Consider the following 21212-nt stretch of genomic DNA (forward strand, 5'->3'; position numbering starts at 1 on the left):
CCAGGGTCCCTCAAAAGTAGTCCAGGACTTGTAACAAATGATGCCAGATTATATCTGAAATGAAAATGTTAAATGTCACAGTGAGATTAAGGGAGATCAATTCTTCTTCAATTTTGCAGAACTTCGTAATACACCCATGTGTATTGTGTATGAATTTATTTTCATGATATGGAAATGTTGACTTTCTACATATGGTAATTTCCTTATGAAATTATCAAATTATTCAAAGTTATACCACACAATATAGATTATCATAAGCAGCCATTTTGTTTAATTTCAGAATTTTCAGAAATAAGTGTTTTCATGTGTCTACCTTTATTGCATGAGTAGACAGGGAATATTTTCTATTTCTTCAGTCAGATACTTGATAAAATGTACATGGTGTCTGATTATATGGTCATGATAAATTGTTTAAAAACAATTTCTGAAAAAGGAGCTAAACAAACCAAAAAACCATGAAACTGTCAGCACACCCTTAACTAAAACAATGTGTATATGGGGACAGTTAAAGCAGCAGATAAAGACAGTTTACCTGAGACCATTTTTATAACTGGTATCTTGGAATGTTTCCTTTATTTCCATTTATCTGTTACATCACTTTTCTTCATCTGAAAAATCATGTCTTACTGCCTGAGAGTTTTTTTTAAAGTATTTCGCTGACCATTTCTTCCCTTGCAGAGTGTTCAAGTTATTTTTATCCTTAAAAAGAGCAGTGGCTGACACTGGCTGGCACCAGACTGGCGCTGGGAGGTGCTGGGAGGCGCCTGTGAAAGGCAGACATTGTGCGAGGCACTGCCATCTCTGCCGCTAGACGTTTGACACCATTGTTCCCTAGGCTCCCGGGGACCGACAGGGCAGCGGGGCAGATCTGTGCCCGAGGGGAGACCTCGGCATCGCGCTCTCAGTTACTGAAACGCCCGAGAGAAAACCTATCGATTGTCTTTTGCAGGGTGAGCCGTGGACGATGCCAGGCCCCTAGGCTCCTAGAGGCCAGTCACTGGACCTTACTGGTGGTCCTTCCACTTCTAAAGCCAGCGACATGCTCCCCATCCTTCCTGTACCTAGATCTCTCTCCCTGGCCTCAGTCTCTGTCTCCAGATGGAGAAGACTCTGCCTTCCAGAGGCTCCTGTGGTTAGTGAAATAGTCCAGAGAACCTCTGCTTTGCCATAGATGCACCTTATCATGTTCACGGGTCCCACACACACACAGAGGAGGGATTATACAAGGGATTATATTCACGATTATCTTCACGATTGGGACCCATTCTTAGCGTTCTGCCCACACAGGCATGAAATGAATATTGGATGGATGGATCGATAGATGTGTGGATGTGTGGACGGATGGACGGATGGATGGGTGGGTGAATGTATGGATGTGTGAATGGATGGATGGATAGATGGATGGATGAGTGAATGTCTGGATGGATGGGTGGGTGAATGTGTGGATGAGTGGATGGATGGATAGATAGATAAATGGATGTGTGGATGGATGGATTGATGGATAGATAGATGGATGGATGTGTGGATGGATGGATTGACGGATAGATGGATGGATGTGTGGATGGATGGACTGATGGATAGATAGATGGATGGATGGATGTGTGGATGAGTGGATGTGTGGATGGTTGGATGTGCAGATGGGTGGTTGGGTAGGTGGATGGATGGTGGATGGAAAACTGGGATTTTCCACAAGGTATTCCCAAGCTAGTTTTGCAACATAAAAATAGTAACAGTGACAAAATCCCCTGGCATTAACAACATGTTGTTTTATGCTCCTCGCGTGTTGTCAGAACAATGACATGAGAGGGCACCACATATTTGTTCAGTGTTGCAAATGAGATGCCCAAGGCTTTAGGAGCTTAAATCACGTGGTCAAGGTCACATAGAAAGTGGTGGTACCATCAGTCAGAGCCTGTTGGCTTTGACCCCAGCGGACTCTAGCCCTGCCGTCCAAGTTCAGTTTACCCCTACCAGCGTTAGGGGGCCTTTGCCAGCTAGTTTGCTCCCTGCTGACATGGCAGTGGTGCAGCCGCGGGGGTCTGCGCGGGGTCACCGTGAGACCCCCCAGAGGCTGCACAAGGGACGGAGCCCTGTGAACACCAGGCCCTTCGGAATCACTGTCTTGACAGCAGCTGGGTTTGGGGAGCCAGGTGTTCGATGCAGGTTTGGGGAGGAGGGCGGGTGGCCTCCCACCCGCCCCCCTTCTGCTCCGGCTCTGCGTGGGGCTCCCTCACCCATGACCCCATCCCTGCCGTGGGAGGGTTCCAGGGGCCAGCTATTTAGAGTAAATAAAAACTGTATGTTCTGTGTCCACAAAGGAGGCATTCGTGTGAGGTGGGTGGGCTGATAAGACGCGTCTGTGGCGGAGTTGTCAAGAAACCTCTGCGGGCGGCCGCATGCCTCTCATAGAAGCAGAGTCTGCCCCTGCATGACCACGGCCACAACCATGGGCCTTCTTGTTCCTCCGCCCTCCCTGGTGACCCTGAGTGCTGAGTGCCAGGGACAGAAGTATTCCACAAACAAGGGGAGTCCTCTTCGCCCTGGCCCACACTAGCAAATTCCAGGCTCCTTGAGCCCCACCAGCCCCCCTGCAGGAGCAGCGTGGTCCCATCAGAGACACGCAGGTGCCCGGGCCCGCCTGCTCGGGTGGGCGGCTCGGCACGCATGGCCACTGCCTGTGAGGGGCGGCTCCCTCCTGCCCTTCATCCCTCTAGACCACGGGCTTGTCCCCGTCGTTTTCACCTGAGGTTCCGCCCAAGGCTTTGAGCTCACAGCCTGGTTTGTGGCCGTCGGTTTAAGGCAGCCCCTGGCAGGACAGGGACTGAGTGCCTGGGCCGAGCTCCGGTCCAGCCTGGCGGTCTCTCGGGCAGAGCCCGCGGGCCGCTCTGTGAGGGCAGCACCTGGGGCCCGTCTCAGGGAGGAAGGGCGCGGCATCCGTGTTTAACCCGAACCCGGCAGGCCCCACGCCTGGTGGCAGGGCAGTGCCTTCACTCCCACCGGGATGGAGAGGGGCTGGTAGCCCACAGACAGGGTGGGCAGGATGCTTTCTTGTGTGGGCAGTCCCGTGAGATGAGACGAGATGTTCTTCTGTTGGATCACGTGTATCGGCAGGCCTGGTGTTAGCCCCACTAAGAGCAAAGTGACCTGGGCATTTGAGCAGTTTCACACCATCAACCATCATCTGGCCAGGGCCCAGGTCCACCAGACAAAACCACATCTGCCTCCTTTACAGTCACTTCCCTGGACTCTGTTCTGGGGAGACAGATGCCTGCGGAAGGAGGCTGGGGTTCTGAATGGTCTCTGCTGGACTGGGAGGGGGTGGGTGGGGTGGGACCACTCGTCTGCAAAGCTCTGCAGTGAGACTCCTGCAACAGCACGTCCAACCCATCCTCCCACCACAGAAGCCAGTGGAGAATCCAAATCTACAAAGACCACTTGAGAAAGTCATGTTGTCCATCAGTTTCGAGTTCTGAGCTTCTGCTTGGTTTTTTCTGGGCTGTGGGAAACCTAGTCACCTTCTCTTGGTTTTTTTGGACCTAAGATCTCTTCTGCAACAGGCTGGAGTGTTGGATAACTTCTTAGGTTCCTCACCGTCTCTGTCTCCCTTAAGGTTTTCTTGACTCTCCAGAACGGTCTATGACCTCAAATGGCCTGCCCCCCGCCTTCTGATCCAGGTTGCCCACCCTGAAGGACCTGATCTAGGGGTCACACATTCAGCAGGTCACTTGTCCGAGCGAAAGAGGGCCTAGAACCGTGATCTTTGTGCTAACCTGCATTGTACAGGGGCGTCGATGGTCTCAGTAATCTTTAAGAGAACATTTGACGGAGGAAATATGGAGGGAGAGTGTAAGTTGTAAAGCATGAGTGTAAAAGCAGCAAGTGGAAGACCAGGTCCCTAATGATTTCCTCTGCTTTTGTGGGTTCCACGCTGGTCCCCTTAGTGAGAAACAAAGGATCCGTATGAACAGTTAAAACAGCAGCATCTTGTGGTCCACTGGGGCCTTGGATTCCTTTCTGGAGAACACTTCCTAACGCGACTGTGAGTGGGAAACCAGACGGCGAATCAGTACAGGAGAAACTGCCGCGCGCCAGGCCAGGGGCCTCCAGCCGCTCTGAAGCCCGCCTTCGTGCATTTACAGCAAAGTGCCCAAGTGCCCCAGAGCCCCGTGCCCACCCCGGCCCGGGAAGGAGAGGGCCCCATTCCATGCAGGGTTACTGTGTGACCCGTCTCCAGGTAGTTTCTGCCTTCGGTACCATGGACGTTACAGCAGGGCGGGGATGGCAGAGCGGGGCCCCGTGACCTCAGTGGGCCTCCTAAGCGCTGCCTGAGCTTCTGAGAACCCTGGTGCCAGCAGCTCGAATGTGAACTGTGTGGGCCTCAACAGCTCCTTAGACAGTGGTCTGCACTCGCCGGCACTCAGGCCCTGGGAGAGATACCAGGGAGCGATTGGGGGTGGCTCCCTATGGGGCGTCCACAGGAGACTGCACGGGAACGTGTGTCAGACCCGCCAGGGAGAGACGGCAGAGACGGTGGGAACCCATGGCCCTGAGCCAGAAAGGAACCTGTGCTGGGGCACACGCCTAGCAAGGCAATTCAATTGTGACTTTGGTTTGGGACTTTTTCCTGTAATTTAACACACGACCCCATGGACTGTATTGCGCCAGGCTCCTCTGTCCATGGGATTCTCCAGGCAAGAACACTGAAATGGGTTGCCATGCCCTCCTCCAGGGGATCTTCCTGACTCAGGGGTCAAACCTTGGTCTCCTGCACTACAGGCAGACTTTTTTTTTCCTTCTTTTTCTTTTCTTTCTTTCTTTCTTTTTCTTTTTTTTTTTTTTTTACTATCTGAGCCACCAGGGAAGCCCTAGAATAAGAAAGTACAATTACAGTCTGGGCTGTAAACTTGATTAGATATGCCACCCAAAGCTACTGTTTTGAAAACCAAGGTGAAAATGTAGGTACAACCATGAGGTCTGATCCCTCAAAATGAAGAAACAAATTTTATTTTCTATCTAAACATCTGAGAGATGTCATATGGGGGGGGGGAGGGAGTACATGTATATTATATGTACCAAAAGCTCCTCCGTGGGAAGCTGCTGGAGGTTAGTGGCAAAATGACGACTGTGAGTTCAGAGTGGAGTTCGGGGTTTGGGACTCCTGCATGGCAGTAGGGAGGGTTGTTGGAACTCTGGGGCTTCCTGGTATGTCCAGGTCCTGCCCAGAGGACCAGCAGCAAGGCTGGACTACAAGCCTCCCCTCGGTGAAGGCATGGGTGGACAGATGCAGGCTCTCGGCAGGAGGGTCAGAAAGTGACCTGAATGCATCCCTTTAATTCTGAGATGATGCCTTTCTTGTTCTTTTCTTGTACTTTCCCAAATTCCCTTTCTTCCATTTGTGTAGGCTAGTACATGATAATTTCTTGTGTTCTCTTAATGTCTTGTTCATTTGCTAAGTTATGTCTGACTCTTTGCGACCCCGTGGACTACACCACGCCAGCCTTCTCTGTCTATCTCCTGGAGCCTGCTCAAACTCATGTCCACTGAGTCAGTGATGCCATCCAACCATCTCATCCTCTGTCGTCCCCTTCTCCTGCCCTCAATCTTTCCCAGCATCAGGGTCTTTTCCAATGACTCAGTTCTTTGCATCAGGTGGCCAAAGTATTGGAGTTTCAGCTTCAACATCAGTCCTTCCAATGAATATTCAGAGTTGATTTCCTTTAGGATGGACTGGTTGGATCTCCTTGCTTTCCAAGAGACTCTCAAGAGTCTTCTCCAGCAGCACAGTTTGAAAGCATCAGTTCCTCGGTGCTCAGCCTTCTTTATGATCTGACTCTCAGAGCCATACATGACTACTGGAAAGACCATAGATTTGACTAGACGGATCTTTGTGTCTTAGCAAAGATGAAAGCTTCCCAGAGTTCTGAAAATGCCAGTCTGAAGACTTCACTTCTCATTTTTACTATTTGATTGCTCCTTGAAGCCTGGGAACCTCCCTTTATATGAGAGTGATGCACATGAATGAGCCAGCAATGATGATGTGCAGTGGGCTAAGCCTCTACCGTGCAGTTTTAAAGTGTATTGTTGGCAAAACCTCTAATTAGCTGAGTGATGATCATTTTTATTGTCTCTAGCTTCATTAAAGATCTGGTCAGCCGTGAATATGAAATTTTATTAAACTTCCCTGATGAAATTATAGTTGCATGATCCCTTAGGTCTTATGTTTCAAGCTATCTAATCACAGGAATAAAAAAAATTAAATTAATTATAGTGAAAAGAAGTCCACCATGACTTAGATCTTGTCAATAGAAGGTTTTCATTTTGTTGTTAAATTTAATAGACGGACTCGCCTTCACAGAGGGGGTTTCTGTATGTGTGCTAGTCTAGTTGGAGGAGGGATGCAGTCCCGCTCTGACAAACAGCAGGCACTTTCTACTCGTGTGAGCCTGAGCTATTGCTCAGTCACCAAGTCGTGTCTGACTCCTTGCATCCCCGTGGACTGCAGCACTCCAGGATTCCCTGTCCTTCACTATCTCCCGAAGCTTCCTCACACGTCCCTTGAGTCGGTGATACCCTCCAACCGTCTCACCCTCTGTGGCCTTTGGAGAAATAGGAAAACTCAGAGGTGAAGCCGCAGCCGTCCTCACACTGGCCTCTCCTGGACTCAGGAGGCCGTGAGCAGCTCCCGGGGGGTGGGAACAGAGCCACCACCACGTCGGCCCAAACCTGGGAAAAGCCGTGAGTCCCAGCCAGACCAGCACTCTCCTGGCAGAGGAGGCAGGTGCAGCCTTCCCTGAGAGCCCAGAGGTGGGAAACAGCAACACCTCCAGGGGCGCAAGCTCGTCAGCGTCTCTGACACTGACCTTCCCGGGTGGTTACTGGGTGTGGGTGAATAGCAGGTGTCACTGGACGCGTGCAGTGCTGGGTTAAAGGGTCAACCTGGTTATCTGGAGAAGGAATAGTTCGCTGGCCACTCCTCCCCAGCCTGTCAAAAAAAAAGCAGAATTGGGGGCCACCCTGCACATTCTGCCTCTGGGTCTGGGGTGTGGCTTGGCATCTGTATTGTTTCTTGTATGTTTACACACACACACTCACACGTATGGTTTTGATGCAAGTCAGTGATGGAATATGATTTCCAGGGATGTGATGGAAAACAGCAAAAGGTATACAGTCTAGGTAAAAACAGTCGTTTAAACATAGAACAGCACTCACTGAGTCATCACGGTTTATCTGAGACCATCTGGTATGAATACGTGATGTGTGTCATTTTCTGTTTACAGTGAGATGATGGGTAAGTGGCAGTTTTATAAACGAGCCAGGACTCAGAGCTTCCGCGTGGTCCCAGGGTGACATGTCCACTGTCAGAGCTGCAATGTGATTTTCAGGATCCCTCAACTCGGCCTTTCTGGGTGTTCAACAGGCATTAGCACATTCTGCCAAGGACAGCTGGCGTAGTAAATTGTGAGTGGATGGTTATGCATACCTGTGGGGTGAGCAGGATGGGGATGCGGGGGTTGGCAAGGCAGCCACTCCCACCCAGCAGAGCGTTGGGGGATCTGGGGCCCTGTTGCTCGCAGAGGAGGCCCTGGCTGGGCTCCGGGAAGTCCTTCCATCTCTCCCGGTCAGTGCCTGTCTGTTAAACAGAAATGTCTCAGCCGTCGGTCATCTGCTGTTAATGTCACCCTGAGAGGCAAAACCTAGGGCCAGTTAAAGGCAGTGGGGGCCCGCGTGGAGCACCCAGAACCGGGGGTGGTCTGCAGTTGGGGCCTGAGTGAGCATCACCTCCTCCGTGGAGTCCTGCTTCACCTTGCTCTGCCTCAGTTTGCTCACCTGAGTAAATGGGCTCGTAAATGTCCTGCTCTGTATGGTTGCTGGTCACACTTATAAAACTTCCGGCGAGAGCTCAGCTTTCCCTCCTGGACACTGATCTATGGAAGGGGCGGCCCGGGGGGACCCCCAACATGCCCAGTCCCCGCATGTGCCACTACAGGAGCCTCAAGGTACTAGAGACAAGCTCAGGGCCCTCGGTTGGTGGGCAGGGGGTCAAGGTCAGCCTCTGGAGACCCTCCTGGTGACACCTTGCAGGCCCTGACCCTGCAGACGTGGCAGCCATGGGCCTTCCTCTGCGGTCCACATGGTCTGGTTTGCTGTAGACAGTGCAGCGCACAGGTGGACAAAACGACCTGGGAGATGAGCCCCGCTTGGCGGCCGAGCTCCATGTGAGTGATTCACCCAGCACCTGGGCTCAGCTTTGCACTTGGAGAAAGGCAGAGCAGGGATGCTAAGGGCTTTATCCGGAACCTCAGAATTGTGCTGAGGGGCTTCTCTGAACTTCTGCAAATTGCCAGAAAGAATTCAGTTGTGCAGGTGAATCCATTTCTAAGCCAGAGCTCTCTAGACCCTGGCATCCAGCCTTTTGGGATGGAAAGAAATTCTCTGTTAAAAATGGTGGAACAGCTGCCATGCTGGGAACTAAGTTCTTCCAGCCGAGAAGAGAGCAGGGTCTGGGTTCTGTTGCTTGCTGCTGGAGTCCGGCCTGGGAGATAGCACTTCTGGGTTTAGTACCTCATGCCAGCCCAGTGACCCAAGGGGACAAGTCCGGCAGGGTCCCCCCCTTCAGGGACAGCACTGCCAGCTGGGAACAATTTAGGGGGACCTGAGGTGGTCCCTCTGTGAGGCTGACCATGTAGAAGCTGCGTTGAGAGAAGCTCGGTCCAGTTGCCCGGAGCAGACCTCCCAGTGGGTGGGGGCTGGGGGGGGCAGGTGTCAAGGTCAGGGGGACGGGGTGGAGCCAGGGCACACAGCGGAGCCTGGGGGAGAACTGAGAGACCAGAGCAGCCCATCCTGGAAGGCGGGGGAGCATGCTCCTGAAGGCCGAGGCGGGGTCGGTCCTGGGAACGGTCAAGGTCATGGTCACAGTCAAGGTCATGGTCACACCAGAGCTGAGCGCCCAGCAGCTCCCGCTCCATAAGCTGCAGGGCCCAGCAGGGCTGTGAGCAAACCCGGCTCAGGGCTAAGTAAAGGGAGAGATGCTGGTCAGGGGCGTCGGGAGGAACCGGGGAGAAACTGACCCCGGCCTGCTGGCGGCAGGTGGGGGAGGGGAGGGGCGGATGCCAAGGACCCACAGGCCAGGTGGTCACAGCGAGACCCTGGGCTGGAGCCTTCCCCGGGCGTGTAACATGGGTAAGTTGCCCCAAACAGTCATCACTGCCCCGATGTCACCATCCTGGTCTGTGGGGTGGGGGGTGTGGGCGGGGGGTCTCTGTGCCCCAGAAACCACCTTCCAACTTACTAGGTCCTCAGCTTCTCAAAGACATTCGTGATTTTAATACCACCACCCCCAAAAGTGCACTTCCCTAAGTTTCCTGGAGTGGGTTTACCCATTAGATGGAGGTGTAATTTTTTAAAGATGTTTTCTTGCAATTTCCTGTAGAATCTGAACAGTAACTGAGAAAAGATTATAAATGCCTGTTGGGGTCTGGCCAGATCCGAGCCACTCACGTTGTGCACCAGAGCTCTGCTCCAGAATTACTGTCTAAATAAGAACTCTGCCCCTTCGATGAAAGCTGTTATGAATTGACAAATTAATACTGCACTTGTCCTTACCCAAAATGCTGCAGATCCACAGATTTTAGCTTCTCCCTGGGCTCCTTGCGTCCCGGGAGAAGCAACTTCCAGGACACAAACGCCCTTCTCTGTGCCTCACAAATAACCATATTCAGGGACACAAAGGCCAACTGTTGTAAAAATATTAGTATTCAGATGCGCTTGTGTTTCGTTAATGCATTTAACCATGTACAATATAGCGATTGTTTTCCGTTCACATTTGCATTAATTTATATTAGCCACAGAATCTAAAGCACAGCAAGAAAAGCAGACCCTTTCTGTTGCAACCTATAAATTAGCGCTGAGTCCCTGTAAAAACGTACAGCCTGGTGCTGGCCACAGCATTCTGCAGGGTGCTTTCTCAGGACGGTGCGAGGCAGTGAGGGACCTGATACATGATAAATTTGAGTGCTTTCGTGTGGTTCATTTAATCAGTGCCATAGATGATGTGCCACGTTTTAAGTGGTGGATTTGTAAGGCTTGTAGCGTGGCTGGTATAAGGCACACCCTCTTAGGAGCAGGCAAAAGACCCCAGGACCCCGGGGCCTGGCTGTTTGCCTGGTACTTGGTCTCCGACAGACATTTATGATGTCCGTACTCCGCTTTGGGAGCATAGGTCAATATATTGACTGCACGATGAACGTCACCCATGGGACAGTCTCTTGACCCCTCTGATTTTGTTAAAGGAGTGTGCAACCATTCAGTTTTTGTTATTTATATATTTGTGGAAGTAAATGTTGTAGATGTAAAGCCTCCCCTGAATACGTGTGATGAAAGGAGAGGCCCTCCATGCAACCAGCACCCAGACTGGACGACCCTTCCTGACGCCCCAGACAGGACCTTGTCCCTGCCTTGGCTCAGCCCCTCCTACCTGTGCTTGCCCACACCTGAGCTCAGCCTGAGTCTTCTTCTCCCTTGATGTCTTGTTCTGCCCGCACCGTGTTCCTTGACTGTCTCAGCAATTTCTGGGAAAAAAAAAAAAAAAATCCCTTCACCTCAACCCCTGAAGCCCTGCACAGGCTGGCTGGCCTGTCTCTCGAAGCATCCTCCCCTCAGCCCCTCCTCCCACCAGCCCCCCTCCCCACCCCCCTCCTCCGCATCCTGCCCCACCATCACCCCTCCTGGCCCCCACTGGCCAGCCCCGTCTCCCTCAGGCCGCACACCTGCCCCCCGGGGCTCCAAGCCTCCTTGCTCCCAGGTGAACACGCCAAGCTCCTTCCCAAGGACTGTCTTCCGGGCGTCCTTCTCTGCAGAAGCACATTGCCCCCCAACCCCAGCCCCCGAGCGGCCCACACTCTCACACTGTCCCCTCAGTAGGTCGTCCTGACACCCGTGTCCCGCTTCCTTTGCCATCATCACTCATGTCTATGTCCTATGGCAGCCACAGCGAACGACCGCTAACAGGGACTTGACACAACAGGGATCTCTTCTCTCCCAGCTCTGGAGGCCAGAAACCTGCACCCGGATGCTTTCCCTGGTGTCTCTGGGGAGTGTCTGCCCTGGGTCTCCCACCTCCCTGTGTCCTGGAGACCCTGTGTTGTGAACACACCAGGCCACGGTCTGCTTCCACACCACGTGGCCTCATCTCCATGTGTCTGCATCCAGATGCCCTCTACTCACAGGGACACCGGTCACTGGGTCAGGGCCCACCCTACTCTAGTGTGACCCCATCTTGACCTGATAACATCTGCGAAGACCTAAGGTCCAGAGAAGTTCACATCCAGGGGTGCTGGGGCTAGGGTGTGGACACACCATCTGGAGGACACTATCCAACTCGTGTTGTTCATTTTCATCTCTGTTCATGAGACAAGGACCACATTTCTGTTGAACTAGTGCAGGACATCACGTTTGCTAGGTACTCGGTAAGGCTGGGTGGATGGATGGATGGGTCGATAAGTGGATGGACGGATGGATAAGTGGATGCGTTGGGGGGTGGATGCTGTTGGTAAATGTCAGTGAATAGGTTGCGGGGCAGTTAGATGGATGGATGCTGTTACAGGAAAGTGTGAGTATACCCACATTTTTTGTCAATGCGTCATAAACTTTGGAGAGGAAACAAACCCCAGGCTGTTCAGTTATACCCACCTTTGTAATTGAGGGCAAGATGAGGGCCTGCCATGGTTGAGAGAAATGCTGTGTATTTTTGTGTAAAGGTAAGGGAGAGTGGTGTGCAACATGAGACCCCCCCTTCCCACTCAAGTTCTCTGATCGTCACGGCTTACAGAGAAGCCCAACAAAAACGTCCCGAATGAGTGGCTCTCTCCTGCAAGAGGCTTCTTGTGGACTCCGGGAAGTAAAGAATTCTAAACACCCCATTTCTTTAAGGCATGAACTGGAAAAGATGTGGGAGGTTCCATTTTTTACTGAGAACACTAAAGATACTTTTTGCCAAATACACGCTCCCAACACCCTTGGCTTGGGCACCAGTGGCCGCTTAGATGATAAATGGGCCGTCAAGGTGCCAAGAACCCTGGAGCCTCCCAGGGCAGGAGTGGCAGCACCCAGGGGCGATGTTGTGCACGGCCATGTCTGCTCCGGGAGGCCAGGCGCCCAGTCCGGAGCCCCTGAGATGATCCCCAGGGCCCCTAAGATGCAGAGCCACCACCGAGAGAGAGGCTCGGGCCGGGCGGGTCCTTCCCAGGGCAGTCAGGGGCCACACAGAGCTGCATGGCGCCCACACCCTCCGTGGATTTTGTAGGAGACGGCCAGTTCGCCAGCCGGGAAGAAAGGGGCATTGTCCACGGTCCGCTCTGCACAGCCGCATTCACATCTCGCTGTTGTTTGCAGGAGCGGCAGATGTGGTCCCGAACAATGGGGCCCCCTCGCAGGACACAGCGGTGACAGACTCCAAGCGCACAGCGGGCCCGAAGAATGCCTGGCCCGAGGCCAGCCCAGCTGACCCGGGGGGCCGCCCCCACCTGGTCCGCCTCTTTTCCCGAGATGCCCCGGGCCGGGAGGACAACACCTTCAAAGACCGGCCCTCGGAATCAGACGAGCTCCAGACCATCCAGGAAGACAGTGCGGCCGCTCCCGGGGCGGTGGACGCGATGGCGGCCCAGAAGAGACCCTCCCAGAGATCCAAGTACCTGGCCTCAGCGAGCACCATGGACCACGCCAGGCACGGCTTTCTCCCCAGACACAGAGACACGGGCATCCTCGACTCCCTTGGCCGCTTCTTTGGCACGGACAGGGGTGCGCCCAAGCGGGGCTCAGGCAAGGTGAGCTCCGAGGAGTAGAGGCGCACGACACGGGCGTCCCCGGAGGAGTGAGTGGGGCGGGAAGGGGACCCACGGGTGGACTCAGCCCTGAGAGGAGGCGCAGCGTCTTGCTGGAGATGCTTACGAGCCCCTCGGTCGCGGCTTTTGAAGTTCCCACCCTCCGCCCCCCACTCACCAGGGATGCAGTCGGAACGTGGTTCGGGGTGGAGAACATTCTGAGTTCGCATCTCTGGGGTGGCATGGGTGTGGGCGCCGCAGAAAGGGCGCCCTGTGCTGGGGTCTCCTGTGTCTCCTGCCTGGGGCTTGCGTGCCGGTTCCGCTTCTGCTCCCGCGCCCCGGGGTCAACACTGGGCTGAGCTGGTTTGTTCTTGGACTCAGTGCCGCCAGCGTCGTGTTGCTTTGTAACAATACTGCGATTGAGGACTTCGGGACAAATTTAAATTTGCCTTGAGCAGAAGTTGTCTTTTGTCTGAGTCGCAGAGGGGAATAAATGAAGTGTGTCTGTGAATCAAAACTGTATGATTTTGTTACTCTGTTCGTTTGAATATAGAATTTGCGCTTTAATTATTTAAATGTTCTGTAGATAAAAATGTATCACAGGAGAAAATTGCTCCTATTGTGGTCCGGGTTGCAGCAGTAGCTACTGGACTTGATGGTGAATAGGTCTTTTATGGTTGACATTTCATTGAAGAGCTAATCCCCAAGTGACAATCACATAGCAAATACACGGCATGCGTGGCACCTGATTTTAGAGTGTTGGATAGCTGGGGGATTTTGGAAAGAGTGCAGCTTTCCATAAAAGCCCCTGGTTTACTGGGTGTGCTCACAAAACTCCTAAGATGCCCTTTGCTTCTGGCTGTGTCCTGTGCTTATCCTGAAAGGCCCAGGGAGGCAAGAGGCTTCTGAGCCAAGTGTGGGCAGAGGCCCTGGACGTCCTCAACACTGGGGCCCTGGGAGCGCAGGAATTTCTCAGATTTGCTTTAGTCTCTAGCTACAGTTCTTAAAATGACTGACGATCCTGATGTTGTTGAAGATAAAACAGATGTCAGCTGTGCCTGTATGGTGTCATGGTGTGTTGAGGTTTTCAGGCACCTGCTTGGAGCTAAGATCTGTCACGTGGCTTTCTAGTGAATAACTCAGTGTACCTTCCGGGCTTCTAGAGTTTATTTCCTAATGGTTTCCTTCTGCGTCCTGTACTTTGGGGCAGTCTTACCTCCCCCAGAAACGTGGGTCAGCTGATCCGTTTCTAATGCTAGTTTCAATCCAAGACGCTATCAAACCACACCGGATCCTGACTGCCTAACCCAGTCTTGCTATTATGCAAAGCACCCCACATGCATGCAGTGTCACCAGTTTCGAAACTTTAAACTATTCTGCTTAACCCAAAGGAAAAATACAGTTGCAGGAGACTAAACAGCTGGAGAGCATCTATTATGAAACAAGTTTCGTTTCAGGGCAACAGGTTAAGCTAAAATCAGACTGTGAAAGCATTTATGTCAATTGTTGTGACCTTATCTCAAAATGACTATATTAGACATACATGTTTTTCTTCCTTTGTGTAAAAGTTCAACATTGATTGCATAAAGTCTCATATTCCTCAACATTTTCAAAGAAAAGATGCCTCAGAAGTAGACATCCATGTCGCAAACTAGCCTTGCTAGATTATCAAGGATCTAGATTAAAACATTTCACAGGATTTAAAAACTAGAAACAATGCTGAAATAACTGATATAGTACTTTATACTATTGACACTTTAAAGTATCACTTCTGTTCACCCCTGGGTCTTGAATAAAGAAGATTTTTAAATGAACAGCTTTGCCCTTGGATGCCAATGAAATCCATTAGAATTTGAATGTAAAATCATATCCATGGTTGCTTATTACAAACACTGGCTAGGATACATTCCTGTCAAGTATCTTTGCTGAAAATATGCAGTGGGCCTTCTTGGAAATAGGCAGTGGGGCTTCCTGGACATACTTTTTAGCTCACCTGTTTTCCTGTGGATGCTTTTGTTCACTTTTAAACACTGGAGGTGTGAGCGTAATACACTCTATACCCACTGACACGCCTGCAATGCCTAGAAGCCTGTGGTTTTTATTGGTGTGGGTTTGTTTCTTGGTTTTGATTTTATTTTTGCTTTGCTCTGTTGATAAACCAGGAGAGCCCTCATTTTATTAGATGCTAGAAAGGTCTTTTGGACTGAAGCATGTGAAGCCGAATGGAGCTCTTGGCTCCTGGGAAAGGGGCTGTCTGTCGCCTGTCTCCCTCCTCCAAGGACACGTGGGAGCCCCGGGGTGAGCAGCGCCCCCAGTCCTGGGAATGCACCAACACACCCACCCTTTGTGTGGCCGGGAGTTGGCATTCAGGGAAAGCACACACAAATTCCTTGAGGAGGCATATTCTTTTGAGAGCCTTAAATGAAAAGTGCATTCATGGAGACCATGCGCCTTTGTTGCGGGAGGAAAGAAAGACGGAGTTGTTGCCTTTAAGGAGCAGGTTTCCAAGTCCCTGGACCGCGGGGCCCTGTGAGGGCCAGCACTGTACCCTCAGGCTTCACCCCAAAATCACGACCCCTTCGCTTGGACAATAACCCAGGTGGCCGCAATGACCTGGGCTGCCCCCTAGAGGGGCTCGAGGAGAAGGTCTGTGTCGCCTTCCTCCAGCGAGCCCGCCCTCCTGCAGGCGTTGTAAAGCTGGCTCGGGTCCTGGCGGCTACACCTGTTTCCCGCTGCTGACTTCGTAGTCAGAGCTGCGTCTGTGCACCGCCGGTCTCAGCACCCATGGCCGTCCGTGCCCAGCCTCCCCTCCCTGCCAACGGTCTTGACTGTGGGGGGTGAGAACCTTTGCTGCCATTTAGGGCCCTGGGGACAAGCAGTCTTGAAAATGAGTCACAGTGTTCTATTTCCTGCCTTTTCCCTTCACTCACATTTTAGTTGTACGGTAACTGCTAACTCCTCATTGTTAACATGGTACCCTAATGCTGGAGATGTCTTCTGTAGCCCCCGGCGAGGGTGACATTTGAGGGTGACGTGAAGGACACGGCAGGAAGGGTCTGCGTAGGTGCCCCACTCCGTGTGAGTCTGGCCCCGGGCTGGGGGCCAGTAGAGCTGCACTCACTCACCTCTGCTGGGAGTGAGTCCGCTCACAGCACACGAACCGTGAATCTCAGTGTCAGTTTTCCTGGCACCCACCCAGCCACTCAGCACATCGGTTTGCCGAGAGATTTGGCCGGAGACCTTTCTAGAGAAAAACCTCTTTATGCTGGGGTACTTGTTTCCGCACTCAAAGAAACACTTGCTGAGATTCACTACAGGAATTCCTTCCGAAGTATTCATGTCATTCCTCTGATCGATTATGGATCAGTTATTGATTGGCTCCCAGTGCTTCGCCGTGTCCTCCTGCAGCCTCCACACCCTCAGCGCTCCGCTGTCTCTAACCAGAGGAGAGGTCAATCAGAATGTGACGCCCTGTGTGGGTGGCGATGTGCTGGTCCTCCGAGCAAAACGTTTGTAAATTGTGTTGATGTATTTAATGCTGATTGCCTTCTGCTGTCTGTATTCCGATTTGATTTTGTGATGACCTTTTGCTTTTTATATATCTCTCCCTTTTTATGCATTTATTAAACATTTTAACAGACTAATTCATTGCACGTGAGTTTTTTAAGTTGTCTTTTTTAATGTCCCTCCCTTACTAAGCATGTGTGACTGGTACTTCCGAGGCTTCCTGACACAGCATCGGAGCGACAGGTGAGTCTGGGGCCTGCGCACCCCCTCTGCGCTCATCTTTCAAGCATCAGCTTTACACATAGCTTTCTGTTCTCTGATCCTTCGGTGAGGTCGGTTCTCATTCTGCCTGATGTTGTTAGTGTTTCTCGAAAACACCAACCTGAACATGTGGGGGGAATGTCTCTACCCTCCTTGTGTCTGGGACATGGAACCCTCAACAGCATTTATTGAGTGAGTGAGCACAGAAAAACAGTCTCCAGCTGGACTCCCCGGAGGGTGCAGACCAGGCGGTCAGAGCAACACTGGAGAATCTGAGGTCGGAGTGTGAGGCAGACAGTGACTGTGTGAGGGGGAGGGCAAGCTGGGAGTCTTGGTAAGCCAGAAATGTGCTGTGCTAGGGTGCTTCAGTGTCCCACTCGTTTTGCGACCCCATGAACTGTAGCCCGCCAGGCTCCTCTGTCTGTGGAATTCTCCAGGCACAAATACTGGAGTGGGTTGCCATTTCCTCCTCCAGGGGATCTTCCTGACCCAGGGATCGAACCTGAGTCTCCTACATTGCAGGCAGATTTTTTACTGAATGAGACACCAGGGAAGCCCCAGAAATAAGCATAAAGGCATGGAATTAATTTTGATTTGTCTTCCATTCATCTGTACCCATACCCTGCCACCAGACCCTCTTCTTAACTCATCTCCTGTTAAACTCTCTTCCACTTTCTGGTGTTGATTTCCATCATCGATTTTCCTTTGGGCAAAAGGAACGGCCAATTCTTATTGGTTGACAGAGAGCTTCGCTTCACATCTGAGGGACTGTCTCATCATTAGGAAGAAAACACACCCTCAGTCTCTCGTGCGAATCACTAAGGTGCGGAACTAGAGAAGCCTCTTGTCACACTCTGGCTAATAGGTTATCTTTGAGTTTTTCCATCACGGACATCAGCACACTTTGAAATGCCCAGAAATCATCCTGCTTCATTAAAAGCAGTAAAAGGCGGGGAGGGGTGACACGTGATGCCTTCCTGCCTCTTCTCCTCCTACCGAGGCTTGCACCCCCACTTCTTCCACTGGAGATTACCTCCCCTTGACCCTGAGTGTATCTGGACAAGAGGCAGAGAACCCTCCTCGTCTATCATCGTCCCTCCTGCTGCTGCAGGAGGGGCCGGTCACTGGGGGATCACCCAGGGGTCCGCCCCGTCTCAGAGCTTCAGGCCAGTCCCAGGCTCTGTGACCAACACCCAGGAATCCAGGCATGGCAGTGCGGGGGCTCACCACAGCCCCCAGAGCTGCCCGAAAGTGCTGCAGAGACAGCATGGTCATGGAGAAGGGACGCGGTCTGAAACAGAGGACCAGAAAGTTCCCTTTGTCTGTGGACCGGGTGCCAGCATGGACTTGTCCACAGGCCGTTCTGGGGGGTTTCACCCTCGGTGGGAGCAGCCACGCCACAGAGAGGCAGAGAGCCCTCCCGCTCACCTGCCGAGGCGCGCTTCTAAACAGACACCCGGTGTCTCGCTTGTTAAGCACCCAGCGCCCAGCACTGCTTGCTAGCACAGAGCATGCCTCTTGCCTGTGCAGAAAACTGAACACGAGGTACCCAGCCAAGCACAGGCTCACCACGGACTTGCCTCTGGGAATTCTACTCTGTTCACTTTGCAATGATATTTCTAGAACACCATAGTGCTTCCCCGTGTCACAACTACCGCTTATTTCCGTGCATAACCAGCTATTCACGTCATTTTTAAAAAATCCATTTCATCTGTCGTCAGTATAAGACATCTCTTGACATCTATTACACTGACTTCATCTCTCGACCTCTGTAAGGCATCCGCTGTCTGTTTTTCTCTCTCTCTCTCTCTCACCATTTTGCCGTCACCATCAGAGGCCCTTCCTGCAGGCCCTGTCCTTAGTCCTATCACATCCCTCAAAGCTGCTCAATTCGGCAACTGTCTCATAGGTAATAGAATAGGAAAAATGCACTCAGAGCAAATACCATTGAGGAAGATTTATAATAAAGTTTACATTGAGTCATACTCATGAAGGACTATTAAGTTCCTATTAATATTAGGCTCCTAAATGTCACCAACAGCAGAGAAGAATATGCAAGTGGTCTGCCGGAGGGACACTCTGTTGCCCTTACGATGACCTCTGTTTACTCCGGAGCAAACCAAGAGGGTCCAGCGTGACAGTCACGGTGACCCCCACAGAGCGGAAAAGACGTGTCAGTCCAGGGCAGAAGCTAACACTCACTCTGAAAGGAAAAGAATAATAAAGTAAAACTCAGCGGCGTCTCAAATCCATTCCTCTGCGGACTTGGAAAGGCCCTTTCAGCTCTTGGCCTGGAGCTGTCTTGGAAATCCCATGAGTCTGGTGCCTGCGGCCTGTTTAAGAGAAGGTGGCCACAAAGCTAGCTACAGAGTAGGTGCCAGGGCAGAACGCTCCCCTGAGCCCCCCTCTCCTCCGGTCTGTCTGTGGTCCTGTCGGTCCTCGGGGGGCCGCCCCCTGCTGTCTTCTCGCTCCGCGTGCCCCCTGACACCCAGCCCCGGCTGGCCCGCCTCCCATCCTCTCACCAGGCCGCGCCCTCCCATCCTCACCCCCGCCAGCCCTCCTCCCCGCCCGGGTCCGCCCCGCGGTCAGGAGCACGCCGCCGGAGGACGTGGGGCCCGGCCCGGGCCCGCGCGGACTCAGGCGCCACTCTGTCCCTCTGGCAGGTCCCGAGGCTCAGGCAGAGCAAGAGCCCCCCGGGCCCGCAGGCCCGCAGCCAGCCCGGGCTGTGCAACATGTACCAGGTAAGACGGCTCCTCCCCGCCCGCGGCCGCACGGCCGGCTGGCTGCCGCCCGGAGCCTCGGAGAGGCACGCGGGTCTCACGGCAGGGCGGCTCTTGGGGACGCGGCAAAGGAACACGTGGAGACCGAGAGGCGGGGCCTCGCGAGGGAGGCGGGGCCTCGATTCTGGGTGGGCGCCCTGCAGGGCCGCGGGCGCGTGAGGGCCGGGAGACGCCCGCGGCAGGCCTGGCCCAGCCTGGGGCGGCCGGTGACTGTGGCCCATCTGCTGTAAGAACCAGCGCCTAACAGACTCTGCGTGCGCAGCAAATGCCAGGTGGATGAGCCCTTCCAGGCACGAGCCCAGTGAGCATCCTTGGGTGGAGGAGGAGCCTGTGGTCTGTCCTCCGTCTCAGCTGACCCTCAGAGCGCAGGATGGGGGGCACAGGGACCTTGGGGTGACCCTGGGGAGGCGCGGGGTGCCATGTGGCTCAGACCCGCTCCCGGGGGCCCCACCCGCTACCAGCCTGCAGGTCCCAACAGGCACCATGTCCCGGCGCCGGGCTCTCCACCGTGGGATGACACGGGAGGAGGACGCCTGGTGCTGGAACAGGACGCGGGGTGGGGGCTCAGGGACCCTCTACAAATGCAGGGGGGGGGCAGGAGTGGGGAGGAGGCAAGTGGGAGGGGCGCCCACTGCTGAGACCCCAGAGCCAGAAGACAGGTTGTCACCCCGTGTGATGGTGGGGCCACGGGACCCCAGACCCGGCAAGCCCCAGAGGAGGAGCAGGCGTGCCCAACAGACAGCTCCAGAAAGCTGGTCCAGGAAGGCGGGCAGGGTGGCCGTGGAGGCCCAGGACAGGAGGCTCAGAGGCGCTGGGACCCTGGGCAGACACTGGGCTGCAGGCTATGTGGGAGTCACCATTGTCAAGCCCCCGGGGGTGAATGGAACCTCCACTCCAGGCTGCAGGGGGTTGGAGGGGTGCCGCCCCCAGAGTAAGGGGAACCGTGTTTCAGGAATGGTCACCATGCTCGCTGAACAGAGAGCCCCCTCAATGGCTCCTCAAAGCAGCACCCCCACCCCCAGGAAGGCAGTTTGGGCCCAGCCCCCTGGAGGCACATGTTCTCTGCAGCCCTTGGGCCTCAGCTGGTTCAGACTCAGCCAGGAGGAAGCCAAGGCTGGCCCCAAACTCCTTCCTGGGGCGAGGGTATGGGGGCTGAGGTACACAGTCACCCTGCGGCAGGGATGTGGGGGCAGACAGGGACCCCCTTGCACCCTGAGCCTGAAGCCACCTGGAGCCCTGCCCTCGCCTCCACCGGTCACATCACCATCAGCAAGCAGACACACTCCGCCAACAGGCAGAGACTTTGCCAGAAATCCCAGACCCAGCACAGAGCCTGGGGGGCGAGAGGCCAGGGCTTCGGTGTTCAGGGGATAAGTAGAGACTTTCAGCAGCGTTTGGCTTTTCTCTTTTGGTGGAACAAAGGCAGCAGGCCCGCCCTCCACATCTTCTTGCTAGATGCACTCGGCCCATGTGTACAAGCGGGACAGAAATGTATGCTCTCACACCTGCAGGGGGCGCCATCCCCGGGCTCTGCGGGACAGAAATGCATGCTCCCTCACCTGCAGGGGGCGCCATCCCCGGGCTCTGCAGACACAGCCCCGGGGCTGAGCGTTGGGGCCTCCAGTGACAGGCCTCTGCCTTTGCCATGTCTTCACTATGTCTCCCCCGGCACGTCAAATTCTTCATTATTTCAAGAAAGAGGTTAGATCAAATTTAAAAAAACCCAAAGGTTTACTGACTTCTCTTTATTCCCTTAAAAAACATTAATATAGCAATTACTTTCTTGACTTAAAAAAGAAAGAGGCTATGTTTATTTGAGAGAAAACAGCACCAGCCAGGGGAAAGG

General features: G+C 53.4%; 1 protein-coding gene across 4 annotated transcripts in view; it reads left to right on the top strand.

Moving 5' to 3' along the window:
- The window catches only part of LOC122684861 (myelin basic protein), a 102402-nt gene that overhangs the window by 54965 nt on the left and 26225 nt on the right, over positions 1-21212 (top strand). For 2 of the 4 annotated variants that reach the window (XM_043889313.1, XM_043889312.1), the window contains exons 4-5: positions 12391-12821; positions 19250-19327. In XM_043889313.1, coding sequence (XP_043745248.1) covers positions 12391-12821; positions 19250-19327 — 509 coding nt within the window. The remainder of the gene's footprint in view (positions 1-12390; positions 12822-19249; positions 19328-21212) is intronic. The other 2 variants (XM_043889314.1, XM_043889315.1) reach the window with 1 other exon arrangement.

This window comes from Cervus elaphus, chromosome 27 (genome assembly GCF_910594005.1).
Source record: "Cervus elaphus chromosome 27, mCerEla1.1, whole genome shotgun sequence".
NCBI classification, from domain to species: domain Eukaryota; kingdom Metazoa; phylum Chordata; class Mammalia; order Artiodactyla; family Cervidae; genus Cervus; species Cervus elaphus.